This window comes from Rhineura floridana, chromosome 6 (genome assembly GCF_030035675.1).
Source record: "Rhineura floridana isolate rRhiFlo1 chromosome 6, rRhiFlo1.hap2, whole genome shotgun sequence".
NCBI lineage: Eukaryota > Metazoa > Chordata > Lepidosauria > Squamata > Rhineuridae > Rhineura > Rhineura floridana.
Window position 1 is genome coordinate 101,998,436 of NC_084485.1, and position 14,584 is coordinate 102,013,019.

The 14,584-nt window shown below is 39.9% G+C and overlaps 1 protein-coding gene across 15 annotated transcripts in view; it reads right to left on the minus strand.

Moving 5' to 3' along the window:
• Positions 1-14,584, minus strand: part of JAK1 (Janus kinase 1) — a 153,025-nt gene that overhangs the window by 42,406 nt on the left and 96,035 nt on the right. For 13 of the 15 annotated variants that reach the window (XM_061633325.1, XM_061633328.1, XM_061633326.1 and 10 more), the window contains 2 exons: positions 3,818-4,016; positions 1,772-1,895 (listed from right to left, as the gene is read on the minus strand). In XM_061633325.1, coding sequence (XP_061489309.1) covers positions 1,772-1,895; positions 3,818-3,986 — 293 coding nt within the window. In that variant the 5' untranslated portion in view covers positions 3,987-4,016. Of the gene's footprint in view, positions 1-1,771; positions 1,896-3,817; positions 4,023-14,584 lie in introns of those variants that run through there. The other 2 variants (XM_061633323.1, XM_061633336.1) reach the window with 2 other exon arrangements.

The window sequence follows — 14,584 nt, forward strand, 5'->3', positions numbered from 1 at the left end:
CTGCCACCAGAATTCTTGTGTGGAGCAGGATGCAGGGGGCTCTCTGAGGGGGACTAGCATCTCATGTCAGCCCCCCCAGAATGCCCCATTTTTGGGGTTACCAGCAGCTTTGACTGGCTCTCTGTCCACCGGGCTCATGTCCCTAGCAGACCCTCAGCGGTGCTGGCAGGATCCTGGTCCCACCACGGCTCAGCCAGGATGGGGAGCTTCTGGTGGCAGAGCCCTATGACGACAGGACCCTGCCGACTCAGCTGGGGATCTGCCTCATGCAACTCCTCCCGGCCCAGTGAAAATCAAGTTAGATTGCACCCTAAGTGACATATCTTTGACCTTGAAAAAATCCAGTTTACGATAATTAATACCTGGCATAATACTATTTAGCTTAGCTCAATCATTCTTGTGCCACTTTCCCTTTTTACATAGTCATTAAATATACTCACTCACATTTTAATATAGCGAGTCAAATTCTACACACTATAAAAATATTACGTACAGAACATACAGGAAGTCTTCTCTTAGCTTTTCCTGTAACAATACCATCACTAATATGCTGAAAGTAACATAAGTTTAAAATAGCACCCTGATAAAGAAGTGGTGTCATCCCGTTCAGATGAACCTCTGGCAGAACTAAGGAGATATACTGGAGCATGACAGATAAGATTGGATTGTGTACCAGGAATTCATGGTTCAAATCCTCACCTCTGCACCATGAACTTACTAGGCGGCCATAAGCTTTGTGAAATATGACATGAAATAAACTAGGATTCTGATGATAGATTAACTGAATTAGAATGGGCTGTATAATACATATGCTTAGTAATTAAAAATATAAAATAAGACCCTCCCACTCCTTGCTTTTTTTAAAAAACCCACACATGTACTCTCTCTAAAGTTTACTAACAACTATTTGTGTATCTGAAAACCCCTGAAACATTATATTTGCAAAAGAAAACAGGAAAATCTCAGCATTTTAGGATTATGGTAAAATATGTCACATGAGTCTTGGAATGATAAGACTGGCCACATCTCCTTCAGGTCACCAGATATATACCCACTACTTTCTTATCCATTTATCTTCTCAATATCGCCAGAAAATAAGACCCTTTCTAAATGACATTTAAAAAACCCTGAAATAACATGCACCCAAATTAATGGCCTCTTTTTCACATCTGTTTTTACTTTATTGTTGTTCGACTGTAGCTAACGTCTCTTTGTGCTAAATGGAACACCCTACCAAGGCTCAAAGAATATAATGTTGCATGCTATAAAAATGCTGTAAAATTGAATAATTGTTTTAGTGCTCAAAAATATGTTAAGCAAACCCAAAATTAACTTTACACTGAAGACCACATTTTAAGAAACCCACTAGTCATATAGATTTAACTTCTTATAGTCTGTATGTGTATAGGAATTTAACCAATCAGGCCCTTCTTTAGTAACACTACAATGAAATGTTTAATTATGACTTTATATACATGCATTATTTAGTCATTCAGTTTATAGCCAACCTTCTTTCTCAACCCTGCCACTGGAAACTCAAAGCAGAAAACAGCAGCAAATTATACACATTTGCATCATAAGCAGTAAAAACTGAAACCTTTTTCAAGCCTTCCAGACAGATTCTTGAAAAGAGCTATATCCAAGCCTACAGTATGAGGACTGGTTACATTTTAAAGTAAACTAAATTAAAAATCACATTCTACAGAAAGACACAATTATTTGATATTACTTAAACTGCAATAAAAATCTTACTAAATAACATTCCATGTACCTCATGCGATAATGAACTCGGAGTACAGTTTTGTCATCTATTTGGAAGACATGATTTGGTGCATACCACAGCTTTGTGTTTTCATCAAAGAGTGCAAACAGATTGTGGCACAATGGAGATATAGCTGTTAAAAGAAAATGATGATCAACTCAGTAGAGATCTTGGGGAAAAGCATACAAAATATTTGCACAAGTCTAAAAACATTAAACAAATTATTTAACATTAAAAAGTGGCTCTATTTAACAGTAAATGTGTACAAGAAATGTTTATTGTTTACATTTGTTAAATAAAATGTTAAGTCCAGTTTTGGCTGTAGGAGGTGATAGGGGACTGAGCAGGGCACAAGACACCTAGATCTAAATGGGACTAATCATACTTTGCATGCAAATAGTAGCCAGTATTGTGTGCCAGTCTGATATAAAAAAATACACAGCACTAGAGACATGCAAGGACAGGTTTGGAAAAGATCAAATGCTTCAACCCTGTTTGCATGTCAGCATATAAGAAAGAGGTGGAAACTGTTTTCATATAAATTGTCCACAGAAAAAAGGGATATGAATCTTTTAATCATTTCAAATTGTAAATATTGCCCTTGCAGAAAAACCACTGCAGCTATTCTTCTGAAATTTGGCAAGATTCATCCCCTCAAAATTAACTGCCATGCCTATAAATTCCACTCATTTCAGCAAAAATAAGTAGCAAAGTTATAAACTGTTTCTTTGGAAGGGGGGTTAATATGTCCAGCACAAGAAAACCTAGTGTTTGTCTATATTTTGAAAGGCTTTTTTCCACTTAGGAAAGACTAATATGTCTGCAAATTTCATACACTTCTGTCAAAAGGAAAAAAGTCTTTTTTATTTCTCCACAATAGTTAACAGGGGACTCAAGATGCTTTGTTTTTCTGCTTCAGGATTCAGGTTTCAAACCTGAACCAAATTGGACAGCCTTGAAATAACTTCAGATCAAATGTTTTTCTTTTCTAAAGCATGGTCCAAACCAAATCTTATGGCCAGTGCAAACCCCTAGTAAAACGGAACAGGACATATTAAATAAAACTTCTTGGAAGGATGCAGGGAAATGGATCACATTTATACATGGAACCCACACAAGCTCAGACAAAACTGAGAATTATATCTATTAAATTAAATAAATAGTTATAACAGAAAAGGGAAAGAACTAAAATGATGTCTAAGGTCAGGAAGCATATATAAAAAATCCTCAGAAAATTATTATTCTATTTAACCAGGAGAATGGAATGGCAGGCATTTGAGTGTTTTATTTGCAGCAATTGGTGGTATTTTCTTTTCCCCCTCTGGGGGCTATCTACAGTGGTTTGATCTAAGTTAGAGGATGGACATATTGCTTTTGTGGTTTGATTGCCTAATATTGTGCTTTGCTTTTAATAGTTTTGTTTTTGTATATGTTGTATTGCATATATCTATAAGTCCCTTTGAGATGCTTGTGTAAAGTGACCAAGCTAAAATATTGAAAGGTATCCAACTGAAACGTCCTGTCAGTACAAGAATTTCTGCTTCTGCAATGGGACTTTCTCCACTCTTCTCCCTCTGTGCACATCCTGCACCCTCCCCAAATCTGCTCTGGACGGTTAGAAGAACCCCTACAACAAATTTAAGGGGATGCAGTGGGACGCAAGGGAGACATCCCATTCCACAAGGAGAAATCCTTGTGCAGGCAGGACCCTGACTAAGTACTACTTTGGACACAATTCATAGTTATTAATGATAATGGCAGTATCCTAAAAGGGCCTTGTCCTACACCTGTAGAGCTGGATAACATAGTGAAATCATTAATTCCTGACCAACTCAAGATATGGGAAGACCAACCCAAGCTATCACAAAAGAATCACCTATACAGATACAGTGTTCTGACAGCCAAAACTTATGATTTAAGAGAAATACACACTCATTTGAGGGTTTTCTCCTGTCTATGCCTCATATACCTCTGCAGAGACTAGCCTGTAGCACACTAAACTGTTTGCAATGACATTCAGGTTAAACAGAAATACAGAAGACTACTAAAACTCACAGCACTTCTGGGCAGCTTCAATGCAAATGTCTTCTGCTGTATACTTGCCACATGTATACCTAAGAGAAGGCTTCTCTTGTAAATAGAATGCTATTTCCAGTCCTTGTTCTTGAGCTTCTGCATTCACTTCATTTTTCTTGGAGCTTCTCATTTTTGCACAGAAAGCCATAGCTTTACAGTCCTCTTTTACACTGATATACTGCATACATGGAAGGGGACAATTAGAAAACATCACACAAAACAGTTACATTTTGGCTTTGTTCTCATATTACAGCTGAAGTGCAGGGGTGTGTAATATTTCCAGAGAGAAAAATGGAACATAGAAAATACCACTAAAAGTGAAGACGCTGATAACAAAACAAAGGTCAACTTTGTTGCAAGAAAATCTTGTATCCAAGCAGACACTGTCAAAGAATCCAGTCCAACTTGGAGACTTGAAAATTTTTGCCTGGGGCTGACGTGCATAGTTACGTCCTTGATTTTAATAGTAATGAATATCAGCTATTCCATTTTGGAGCTGGGATAAAAGGTTTTAGTGTACTTCATAGATAATCATCTGAAACAGCTTCAGCACTTGCTCTCTCTACACTTGCTTAATCAAGTGCATGGTTTAATGCAGTCTCCTATGAGTAGACGACATCACCACCATCATCATCATTATTATTAATTACATTTATACCCCACCTTTCTTTTCATGATAGAAACCTAAGGCGGCTTACATATGGTTCCCAGGAGGTCTCCCATCCAGGCACTGACCAGACCTGACCCCGCTTAGCTTCAGCAGGGTGCTGGCCTCATGTGCCTTCAGACCATAGCCTGGGACACTACATGGCTCTTTATAAAGTATTTTAATAAATTAAATAGTGCTGTCCTCCAAAGGTGGGTGTCACATATCTGACATCTCATTGCACCAATCTTTTATAGGCAATACGGGGATGTATGATTGGGCTGAAAGCTGAACAGGTGCCTCTAGCTATTGTTTGACCCAACACCCATGCAAGGATCTTGCTGAAGGGGCAGCAACCAATTTCAGCATGTTGCTAGTGAGCAGTCAAATGGTATCCCCTGGTCTATCCCTTCATGCTCTGATTCTTGTCTATGTTTGTTGAACCATCCACCTAGATGTTCTACAATATGGTGCAAGCTGGTATTAATAAGACACTGCCATGTCGATATAAATACCAAACTAGTAATCCAGTAGTAATGGGAATACTGCACCACAAACCTGACACTGTTGAATTTGGACTCAACAAGTACTGGAACTGTCTAACTCGCTACAGAAATTAACTTATAATGCTCCACCTATTTATTACCAGTGATCTCTAGTTTAGAGGGGGTCACCCACGCAGATTAGTTCTTGCATTCATTTGACCAGATTCTGTATTCATTTGTAGTCTGCATAGTACTGTGATACATACTGTTCTCTCTTGCTTGACCTTGTGATCTCACTTTATAAAAAATAAAAAACCCTCTCTGTACTCATAGTATATTTCTCTTGGCCAGAGTCCACTTTGTTGGTTGTATGAAGTGGCACATAAGTGGACACCTAAGTGCCATTTCACGCAGCTGACAAAGTGAGTTCTGGCTCACAAATTCTTATGCTATAACACATTGTGTCTTTAAGACACCACAATGCTACATGCTGTTGACCAAAAGGAAGCAAGGAGTAAACTAGACTCGTAAATTATTTTTTCTCGTGTGTGATTTAGTTTTAATTTGCTACGCTGTAATTACATTAAAACTAACACATGGACAAAAATTTATATGGATGTATACCAAGATGTGTCTTCAAAACAATTCAGAATTTATTCAACCCTGAATGAAAGCAAAGAAAAAAAATAGTATCAATCCACTAAATTATTTGCTACCGAAAAACAATGGCAAAGATACTTTTCTGTTTACCAGACCAGGGTTTTATAAGTGTTCTAAAACTAAATGTTGTAAATATGTAAATGTTCTAAACTAGAATGGCTATATTTTGGGGGGAGATCTCTGTTCTGTCTACAGTAGGGCCCCACTCATATGGCAGGTTACGTTCCAGACCCCCACCTAAAAGTGAAACGCGCCAAAAAGCAGAACTCTGTTAATAAAATGGTGCCCAATGCCTGAAAAATGCCGTAAAGGCGGAACAAGCGCAGTATGAGTGGGGCTTTACTCTAATTGAAAACCGCCGTATTAGCGGAACACCGAAAAGCAGGCCGCCGAAAAGCAGTGCCTTACTGTATAATATGGCTAAAATGCAGAGCTGAAAGCAGCTTTACAAAAACTCTAAGTCTACTGATGTTCCAAAGCTGTCATATTATCATTTTACAACAAGGATGAAGAACCTTTTTCAGCCAAAGGGCCACATTCGCTCATGAACAAATGCCGTCAAATAGTTGGTGGAGTCAAAGGAAAGAGTGTGTGGAGTAATGGTCTTATCTTTGTAGGCTACATTTCAGCCATAGGCAAAAGCACTTGAGGGTGGGAGCCACATCATGAGGGGTGTGGCCTGGGAAAGGGAGTGTAGCTTAAGGACAGTCCCATGAGACAGATATAGAGACCTGGAGGGCTGCAATCCGATCTACCCCTGCTTTACAAACACATAACATGGTGACTCCTCCTGCCAGCTACCCATAAATTGTACAGTATAAAACTGAGAACATGCTACAGGATCTTTCCTTTTATTACACAATTACCATTCAAACATAACACTAGCAGATTACTATATTATTCTGTAGTGTCGTGGCAAAAAGAATTTTTCCTGAAGAGTACAGGAAGACTTCTCTTTAATAAGAATTTAATGAAGAAACAACACAATTGAAAATTGATTATGCCACAAACACACATTTGAGTACACTATCAAAAAGGAACGCCAATTTAAATTGGAAAAGTAAAACGTAACAGCTTTCCCGAAAACCTCAACCTAAGTCAAAACTATTGCTTTTGAGAACTGCTTTCATGCAACACTTAACCCTTAACTCTAGTTTCCAATTATAGTAACTATTCCAGGAATACAGAAAGTAGTGAATGCAATTCTTTTACAATAATCTTCTGGGGGCCAAAACAGATCAATGTTCAGTCGATAAGTACTTATTGTAGAGCTGCCCTGGTATACTTGCATTCAGTAGATGAATTTTTGTTTGTTTGTTTAAAGCAGCCTTTCAGAATCTAGTCAGTGGGACAAAATCTTCCAAAATAGGTCTTCATCATGTTAACTGTGTTGAATAATTAAAGTTCCTGGCTATTCCATATGAAATAAAGGCCACAATTTTTCTAAATATTGCTTTATCATGGAAGAGGAAAGGAATTGAAACTTACCCTTAAGATCCACAAAAAAGAGCTTATATGCAGTTAAGCATCCCTACTGCTCTGGGGCATTTTGCCAATATTGGAGTGCAGACAGCAGCTCTTTCTACTATCTGCTGCTAGGATATGTGTAAACCTTACTGTATCCCTTGGTCTGTCATTGTTTGTTCTCATTGCTGTTCTTTGTCCAAAATCTTGTACTATGTGTTAACAAGTTACAACCCTTTACATGAGTGGTCTGGGGAGAACAATTTTATGTTATCTTTCTTCAAGGCCACTGTTCCTTTCTGATACATCCAGGGCACAGCAATAAAAGCAGCTTCCTCTCAGATGGCCCAAGGCTAAGGGCTCTCATAACATGGAGAGAGCTATTTTACCACCTGTGTTCACTGATTATAATATTTATAATGTTATTGGTTTACAAATATACAAGCTTAATCCATTGACTAAGATTTCTTGACATCAAAACACAGCTCTAAAATATTAGGGTTGGTTCCACGTAATGTAAATGGCACATTTCCTCAAACAAGTCCAACCACCTTGGAAGATGTGACAATAGCCCAGAATATACTTGATATACCACAGAATACAGAGGAAGGCAATGGTAAACCACCTCTGTGTACCGCTTACCATGAAAACCCTATTCATAGGGTTGCCATGAGTCGGGATCAACTTGAAGGCAGTCCATTTCCATTTCACCACAGAATAAATCTTCCTCTACTTGAAGCAGTAGGTGTGTTAGAAACATCCAAGAACTTTATATTCTAATGGTAATTGTTTCCCAGTAAGCGGTAGCTTAATTTAGCTACTGAAAAGAATATGATATGTAATCCAGAATTTAATATTAATCTTAAAATATTAATGTGGGAAGGCAGCTTTAGGGCACTAGATAGGGTTTACAGAAATCTATGGCCAACATGAAAAATTTACAGCCTTATAATATCTATATAAGGCAAATGGAGCTATTTCGCTATTGGAAGAAGTCTGCAAGGATAGCCACTAAAATCACAAATTCTTTTATGGTTATTTATGTATTGGGAAGGAAAACATTAATGGATTCCTTTGTTAACTTCTATGGACAAGAAGAGGAACAAGTTCCTTTACAACTCTGAGAATCCTGTTACCTAAATATTTCTTAGTAAATCAGAATAGTAACAACCTGACTTCCCAGTGTCCAGATTTGTGGATGGGGAGCAAGCGTTATCAACCAATTTATCATGTCTACCCTGCTCTAACCAAAGTGCTTATTTTAAAACATGTTTATCCCACTTTTCAGGACTGAGCAGCTCACAATCACAATCAAGATAATAAAAGCCAACACCACTTTATCAATACACACCTTAAAACCACATTTTTAAAAAGCTAAAAAAATGATAAAGACAGAAATCATCAAAAGCCAGACAGCATTGTTCTGCCTTATATGCCTCATTGAAAAGGTGTTTTACACATCCCATCTAAAATTCAGTAAGGAGGGAGACAACCATACCTCTAGGGCAGCCTTTCCCAACGGGTGGGCCACTGGATGTTGTTGAACTACAACTCCCATCAGCCTCAGCCAGCATTGCCAATGGTCAGGAAAGATGGGAACTATGGTCCAACATCTGGTGGCCCACTAGTTGGGAAAGGCTGCTCCAGGAAGAGGAAATTCCACAGGCAGGACACCACAAATAAGAAGGCCCTTCTCTATACCACTGACTCATACTCCAAAAATCAGGACTGCAAGGAAGGCCTCTCCAGCAGATCTCCACTGTTGGAGGCACTAGGCCTCTGAATACTAGTTGCTAGGAATCACAAGTTGGTGAGTACTGCTACACTCAGGTTCTGCTTGCAGGCTTCCAATGGGCATCTGGATGGCCACTGTGAGAACAGAGTGCTGGACTAGATGGGCCTTTGGCTCGATCCAGCAGAATTCTTATGTTCTTAACTTGACATTGGCAATGCTGGCTGAGGCTGATGGGAATTGTGGTCCAACAACATCTGGAGGCACACTGGTTGGGAAAGGCTGTGGTAGAGGGACTCCTTCAAGTATTAGAGACCTAAGTTGCTCAGGGCTTTATAATTAGAAACAAAACGCTGAACTGGGCCTGCTAGCATACTGACAGCCACTGCAGTTCGTGCAAGACCAGTGTTATATATAAATCTGAACAGAATCACTGATTGCAGCTGTGGCAGCTGTGTTCAACACTAGTTGTAACTTCTGGACTGTCACAGGTAGACTCATGTAGTGTGCATTATAATAAATTAAATGTGAGGTTACTAGAGCATGGTTAACTATTGGCTAAGCTATCATGGTCCAGGAATGGCCATAGCTTGAAACAGGCACTCCTTGACACCAGTGGCACCTGGGTTTCTAATGTGCCACAAATAGCAATTCTAGGAAAGGATGGGGTATTAAGCAATTTCCTGTTACTGCTCTGCCCAGTCTCCCTCTATGTAAGTATACACAGAGATTAATCATGAGCAGCAAGCAGATTGGGAGGCAACAGATTCCACAACACCCAACAAGATTCTGAATAGCTGAGCATCAAAGCTGCTGCTCATTGCCTTCCACTTCATCTACCCTCTCTCACTGGCTCGCTGCAAGAATCAGTTTTTCAGAGAATGGGCACGTTTTCACCCCTCAGAACTTGCTGGGTTCTCGTGCTTGTTGGCCTTTTCATGAATAGCTACTTAAAGGATGTGCAGAGCAAAATGTCTAATGCTAGCACTGGAAGAATAAATTCAACACCCGCAAGTGGGTGAGATCTCTCTAAGTATTGGTTTTCTTTGTGCAACAGCCTGACTGAAGATGTTTAGGGGGTTATCAAGGTCCATGAAGGCAAATCATTTGCTACTACAGCCTGAGGGAGAAAAATAAGTCCTGATCCATACGGGTCCAATCTATTGGAATTTATTTTTAATCTTCAGCCCAAAGGAACACAACTAATGAAAATTTGGAAGTATTTTTCTGATCTTCAGTAACGTTGGTTTCCAGGTGAAATATATTCACCAGTGACTCTTAATATATCCTAGTTAAAACAACCAAGCCACAATTTCAAATGGATGTTATAAGAAATTTGACTGCAGAAGCCATGTGTAACAAAATGAAATATTATACCAAGAAATGGTGCTCTCTTGGAAGTTCCACCACCCTCGGAAGTGCCCCGGAATGGCAGTCCAGGAAAGGGTTATCTCTGTGGTAGCTCTAAATTGTGCAACTTCCCACAGAGGTGCTGTATGCTGAAGCAGCACCTCTTTACCCAGTCTTTGACAGTTAATGTATTCTTGTGTGACCCATCTCTTCTGTTTTGCTTAACTCATACTGTGCTGCTTTTATTTCGAATTGCTTTACTTGTTTTTATAACTGAAGGAACTGTTTTACTTGATTTGCTTGTTTTAATGGAGAAAGATGACGGAGAAATTTGTTTTTTCCGTCTCCCAACACTTCAACTTGGGATATCCAATGAAGCTAAATGTTGGAAGATTCAGGTCAGACAAAAGAAAGTACTTCTTCACGCAGCACACAGTTATAGAATTTGCTCCATCAGGAAGCAGTAATGGCCACCAACTTGGATGGTTTTAGAAGAGGATTATACAAATTCATAGAGGATAAAGCTACTAGCCATTCGTGATGGCTATGCTCTGCCATCACAGTAAGAGGCAGTATGCTTGCTGGAGACTGCAGGATGGGACAGTACTCTTATACTCAGGTCCTACTAGCCTGATCCAACAGTCTGTTCTTATGTTAATTCATTATACAGTATTGCTGTAACTCACCGTGAGACCTTATGGTAAAGGGTGGGTATGAAATCCTATAAATAAAATATTAATAATTGCCAGCATGGAAGTGACTTCTTATGTTAGATATTATTATTTTTTAGTGTAGAGCAGTCTCGGGTCTTTTGCTCAGATGGTGGATGAGGAATCTGTGACCCTCCAGAAGTTGGACTACAAGCTGCCATCAGCTCTAGGCACAATGGCTAATGGTCCAAGCATGATGAGAGCTGTAGTCCAACAACATCTGGCAGGTCACTGGTTCCACATCCCTGGCTTAAATCAATAGCCATTCAAGTATTTAAGTGCATGATTCGTGTGCTAGGATATACTCAAATTCAATGTTCCCCAACAATATCCCCAGGTCAGAATAAATTTTGAGAGCCCCTGTTGCGTCCCAGGCGCTCCAGGAGTTAGCTCAGGGAGAGGAGTTAGATGAGGACAAGGTCCCTGGGAGCACTGAAGGAAGGGAGAGCACAGTCAGCCCGCAGACTCCATCAGCCAGCCCCCCACTGAGGCAGTTCCCGCTCTGCCTGTGAACCCCTGCCTGAGCCATTGGGAAGCAAGCCCTCACGCACGCCAACCACGCCCCCACAGGAATCCCCACCTGGCACTTCAAATGCTTCCCAGCCAACCAGCTTCCCACTTCCTGAGGTTGAGCCATCGCCTATCAAAGCCCCGCTGTCAAATGGGCCAGCGGAAGCTCCCCCCCTCACCCCATGCGAGACGGCGTGAGAAAAGGGTCTTTGAGAGGGTAGAACTTCGGAGGAGCCATTGGTTACAGGAGAAGACCTTACTTAGTTAAGCAGGTGCCCGCCCAGGCTCCAGTGCTGATTCAACTCTCCCCACACTCTGCACAGACTATCCAGGTAGCTTAGTTAGGGAAAGTAGTGAGCTAGAGTAGACAGGTTCATGAAGCGCACTGCTTTGGACATAAGCATCACTCTAATAAAAAGAGAATTAAATCAAGCCTCATCTCCATCTCGGGTTTCAGGCTCTGGGCAGGACAGCCCCTCTCTTTCCTTACCAGGATAACTGGCAACTCATGGCCAGAATCCAAAAGACACTTGGGCTCCCTCACAAGACGTTAAACTGGTTCAGCGAAATGCTGGCTCTCTCCGCGAAACAGCTGACATTAATGCCATAACAACCTGTTTTTAGACACCCCTCATTTTCAAAAAATTTTTACATAGCATGGCAGGTGCAAGGGGTTTCTTTTCAAGAAAAATAGCTCTTAATACATTCTCTTAAGATTTACAGCTTACACTCACAAGACAAGTTGCATCATTCTAGAGATACTGGCTCAAGTTCCTTTTCTTCTAGATTAGAAGAAAGCTTGGGAAAGTTATAGCAATTTACTCAGGAAGTGAAGAGAAAATGGAATGCGAGGAGGCATTTCATTAGAATAATGCTGTGTTGAGACGCCATGTAAAATAATGCAACTAATAAAATGAACATGGTATGGACTAACAAATATGAGGATAAAGACTAATAAGATAATTTGCCTTCCAGGAGAGTAAGAATAAGATGAACAACTGAAAGAATTATACAACATTTCATAACCCTGCCAAAAGGATAAGAAAAAGGGGCTCCTATACCTGCCATTCTTAGCATTGTATAATTACAGAGGGTATGTTCTCCATAATTTAGTGAACTCCTTCTCCTCCCACACAGCAGTTCCATGTCTCCTATTTCACTTTGAGACAAACTTAAAAATTCTTTCCCATTTAAGTACTAGTGTGCAAAGATCCAGAGAAGAGAACACAGCCAGAAAAACAACCCAAACTTCAGTCCATCTTAGCCTTTGTCTCCCTGCACCCTGGAAAGAGATAAGCTATCCCACAGTAGCCATTTGGATGAACAATGCTATGTCTTGCAAGGATATCACAGAAAAAAGGTAGGTATGGACATAGAAACACGATTAAAAACAGAAGTGACACAGAAAATCCATGTTTCAATGTCATCTCTAAAAAAATATTAAAGAAGTTGTATGGTGCATCTCTTTACATCTCTTTGATTAAAGCAGTGAAGGAAAATAATGTCTAACCCTTTCCCTGAAGTTTTTCCCCCCTGCTCTAAATCTCTAGCCACCATTGCCCACAGTGGTATTAATTGCACGGGGGGGGGTGTCACTATATAGACATCATACAGGTATAAAAATATACCTACAGGTTTTCTAATGGGATGGGATCACAAAAATAGCGTGGGAGGTAGATTAAACACTCACTTTCTTTTATGAAAATTGAAGCTGCCCACATGTCTATTTTGGAACAAAAATAGTTGGATATCTCACCACATCTGTCTTGGATAAACTTGGGTAGTGGGAACAGTGGTGCAGGCCCTATAAAGCATTGGGGATGGGGGAAGTGGTATGAAGATAAGATCCAGATATTCAAACTCAGAATAAACCACTATCAAATTCCAGTTATCCATACACTTCATCATGTAACTGCAGCCTTCTGCAAGGGCAGGAGTAGGCAAACTTTTTGGTTCAAGTACCACATCAAGGTATAAAAACTGTAAGGCAGGTCATATAGGGGCAAGAAATTGATGATTTCTGAAGCACTCATTTTGGACAGGGAGAATAACAACTTTACTGTCACTTTGTGATGAAAGCCCAAAGCTCTAACTCTCCAGAATATTACATCTCCTAAAAGCTCTATTTCTACAAGGGCAAGGTGACTGAGATCTGCTTATTTAAAATCTTTCTCCACAGGCACTCACCAAAAGATTTCAAGACAGTGTACAAAAGTGTGAATAAAACTAATTCACACAATATATAAATACAATTTAAAACTAACATACATAACAAATAAAAAAGTGGCAAATAAAACTCACAATACAGACACGGAAAGGTCTAAATTTTAAGAGCCTAAAATGCATCCTGGGCAAATAGAAAGATCTTCATCTTGTACTGAAAAGCTTGAAATGTTGACATGAGGTGTCCTTCCATGGCAAAGGCATTCCAATGTTGGAGCACCATAACAGAAAAGGAACCATAACATATGTCTATTAAGAGGGTTTCTGGAGCAGGGTCTCTGTGGAAGATCTTAAGACAGGTTGATAAGAGAAGAGGCACTGCTTCAGGTATTTTCACCCCAAGCCATTTAAGGCGTTAAGGTAAGTATTATTTATTTATTTATTTATTTATTTTTAAATTTATTAGTCGCCCATCTGGCTGGTTGTCCAGCCACTCTGGGCGACGTACAAGGTAAAAACAGTACATAAAACAGTTAAAATTTTTTAAAAACTGTAAGAACCTAACCCGCCCCAAAAGCCTGCCTGAAAAGCCAGGTCTTCCAGGTCCGGCGGAAGCTCATCATAGACGGGGCATGGCGTAGATCATTTGGGAGAGAATTCCACAGGGTGGGGGCCACTATTGAGAAGGCCCTCTCTCCTATTAGCACCTTAAATTGTGCTCGGAGCAAACAGGCAGACAAAAAAGACATTTCAAAATAAGTTTAATATGTCTCCACCCATCAGAATTTTAGCTGTCAATTTCTGCACTGACTGAAGCTTCTGGGTTCTCTTTAAGGACAGCTCTACATATAGCACATTACAGTATTCCAACTGGAAGATTACTAGACCTCAGATCACTGTGTTAGGCTATCCCTATCTAGGAATTATCACAGTTGGTGAACCAGCCAAAGCTGGAAAAAGGCACTCTCTAGGCTACTGTTACCTGCTCTTTCAGGGGGAGTGGAACTCATCCAGAACAGAATGAAT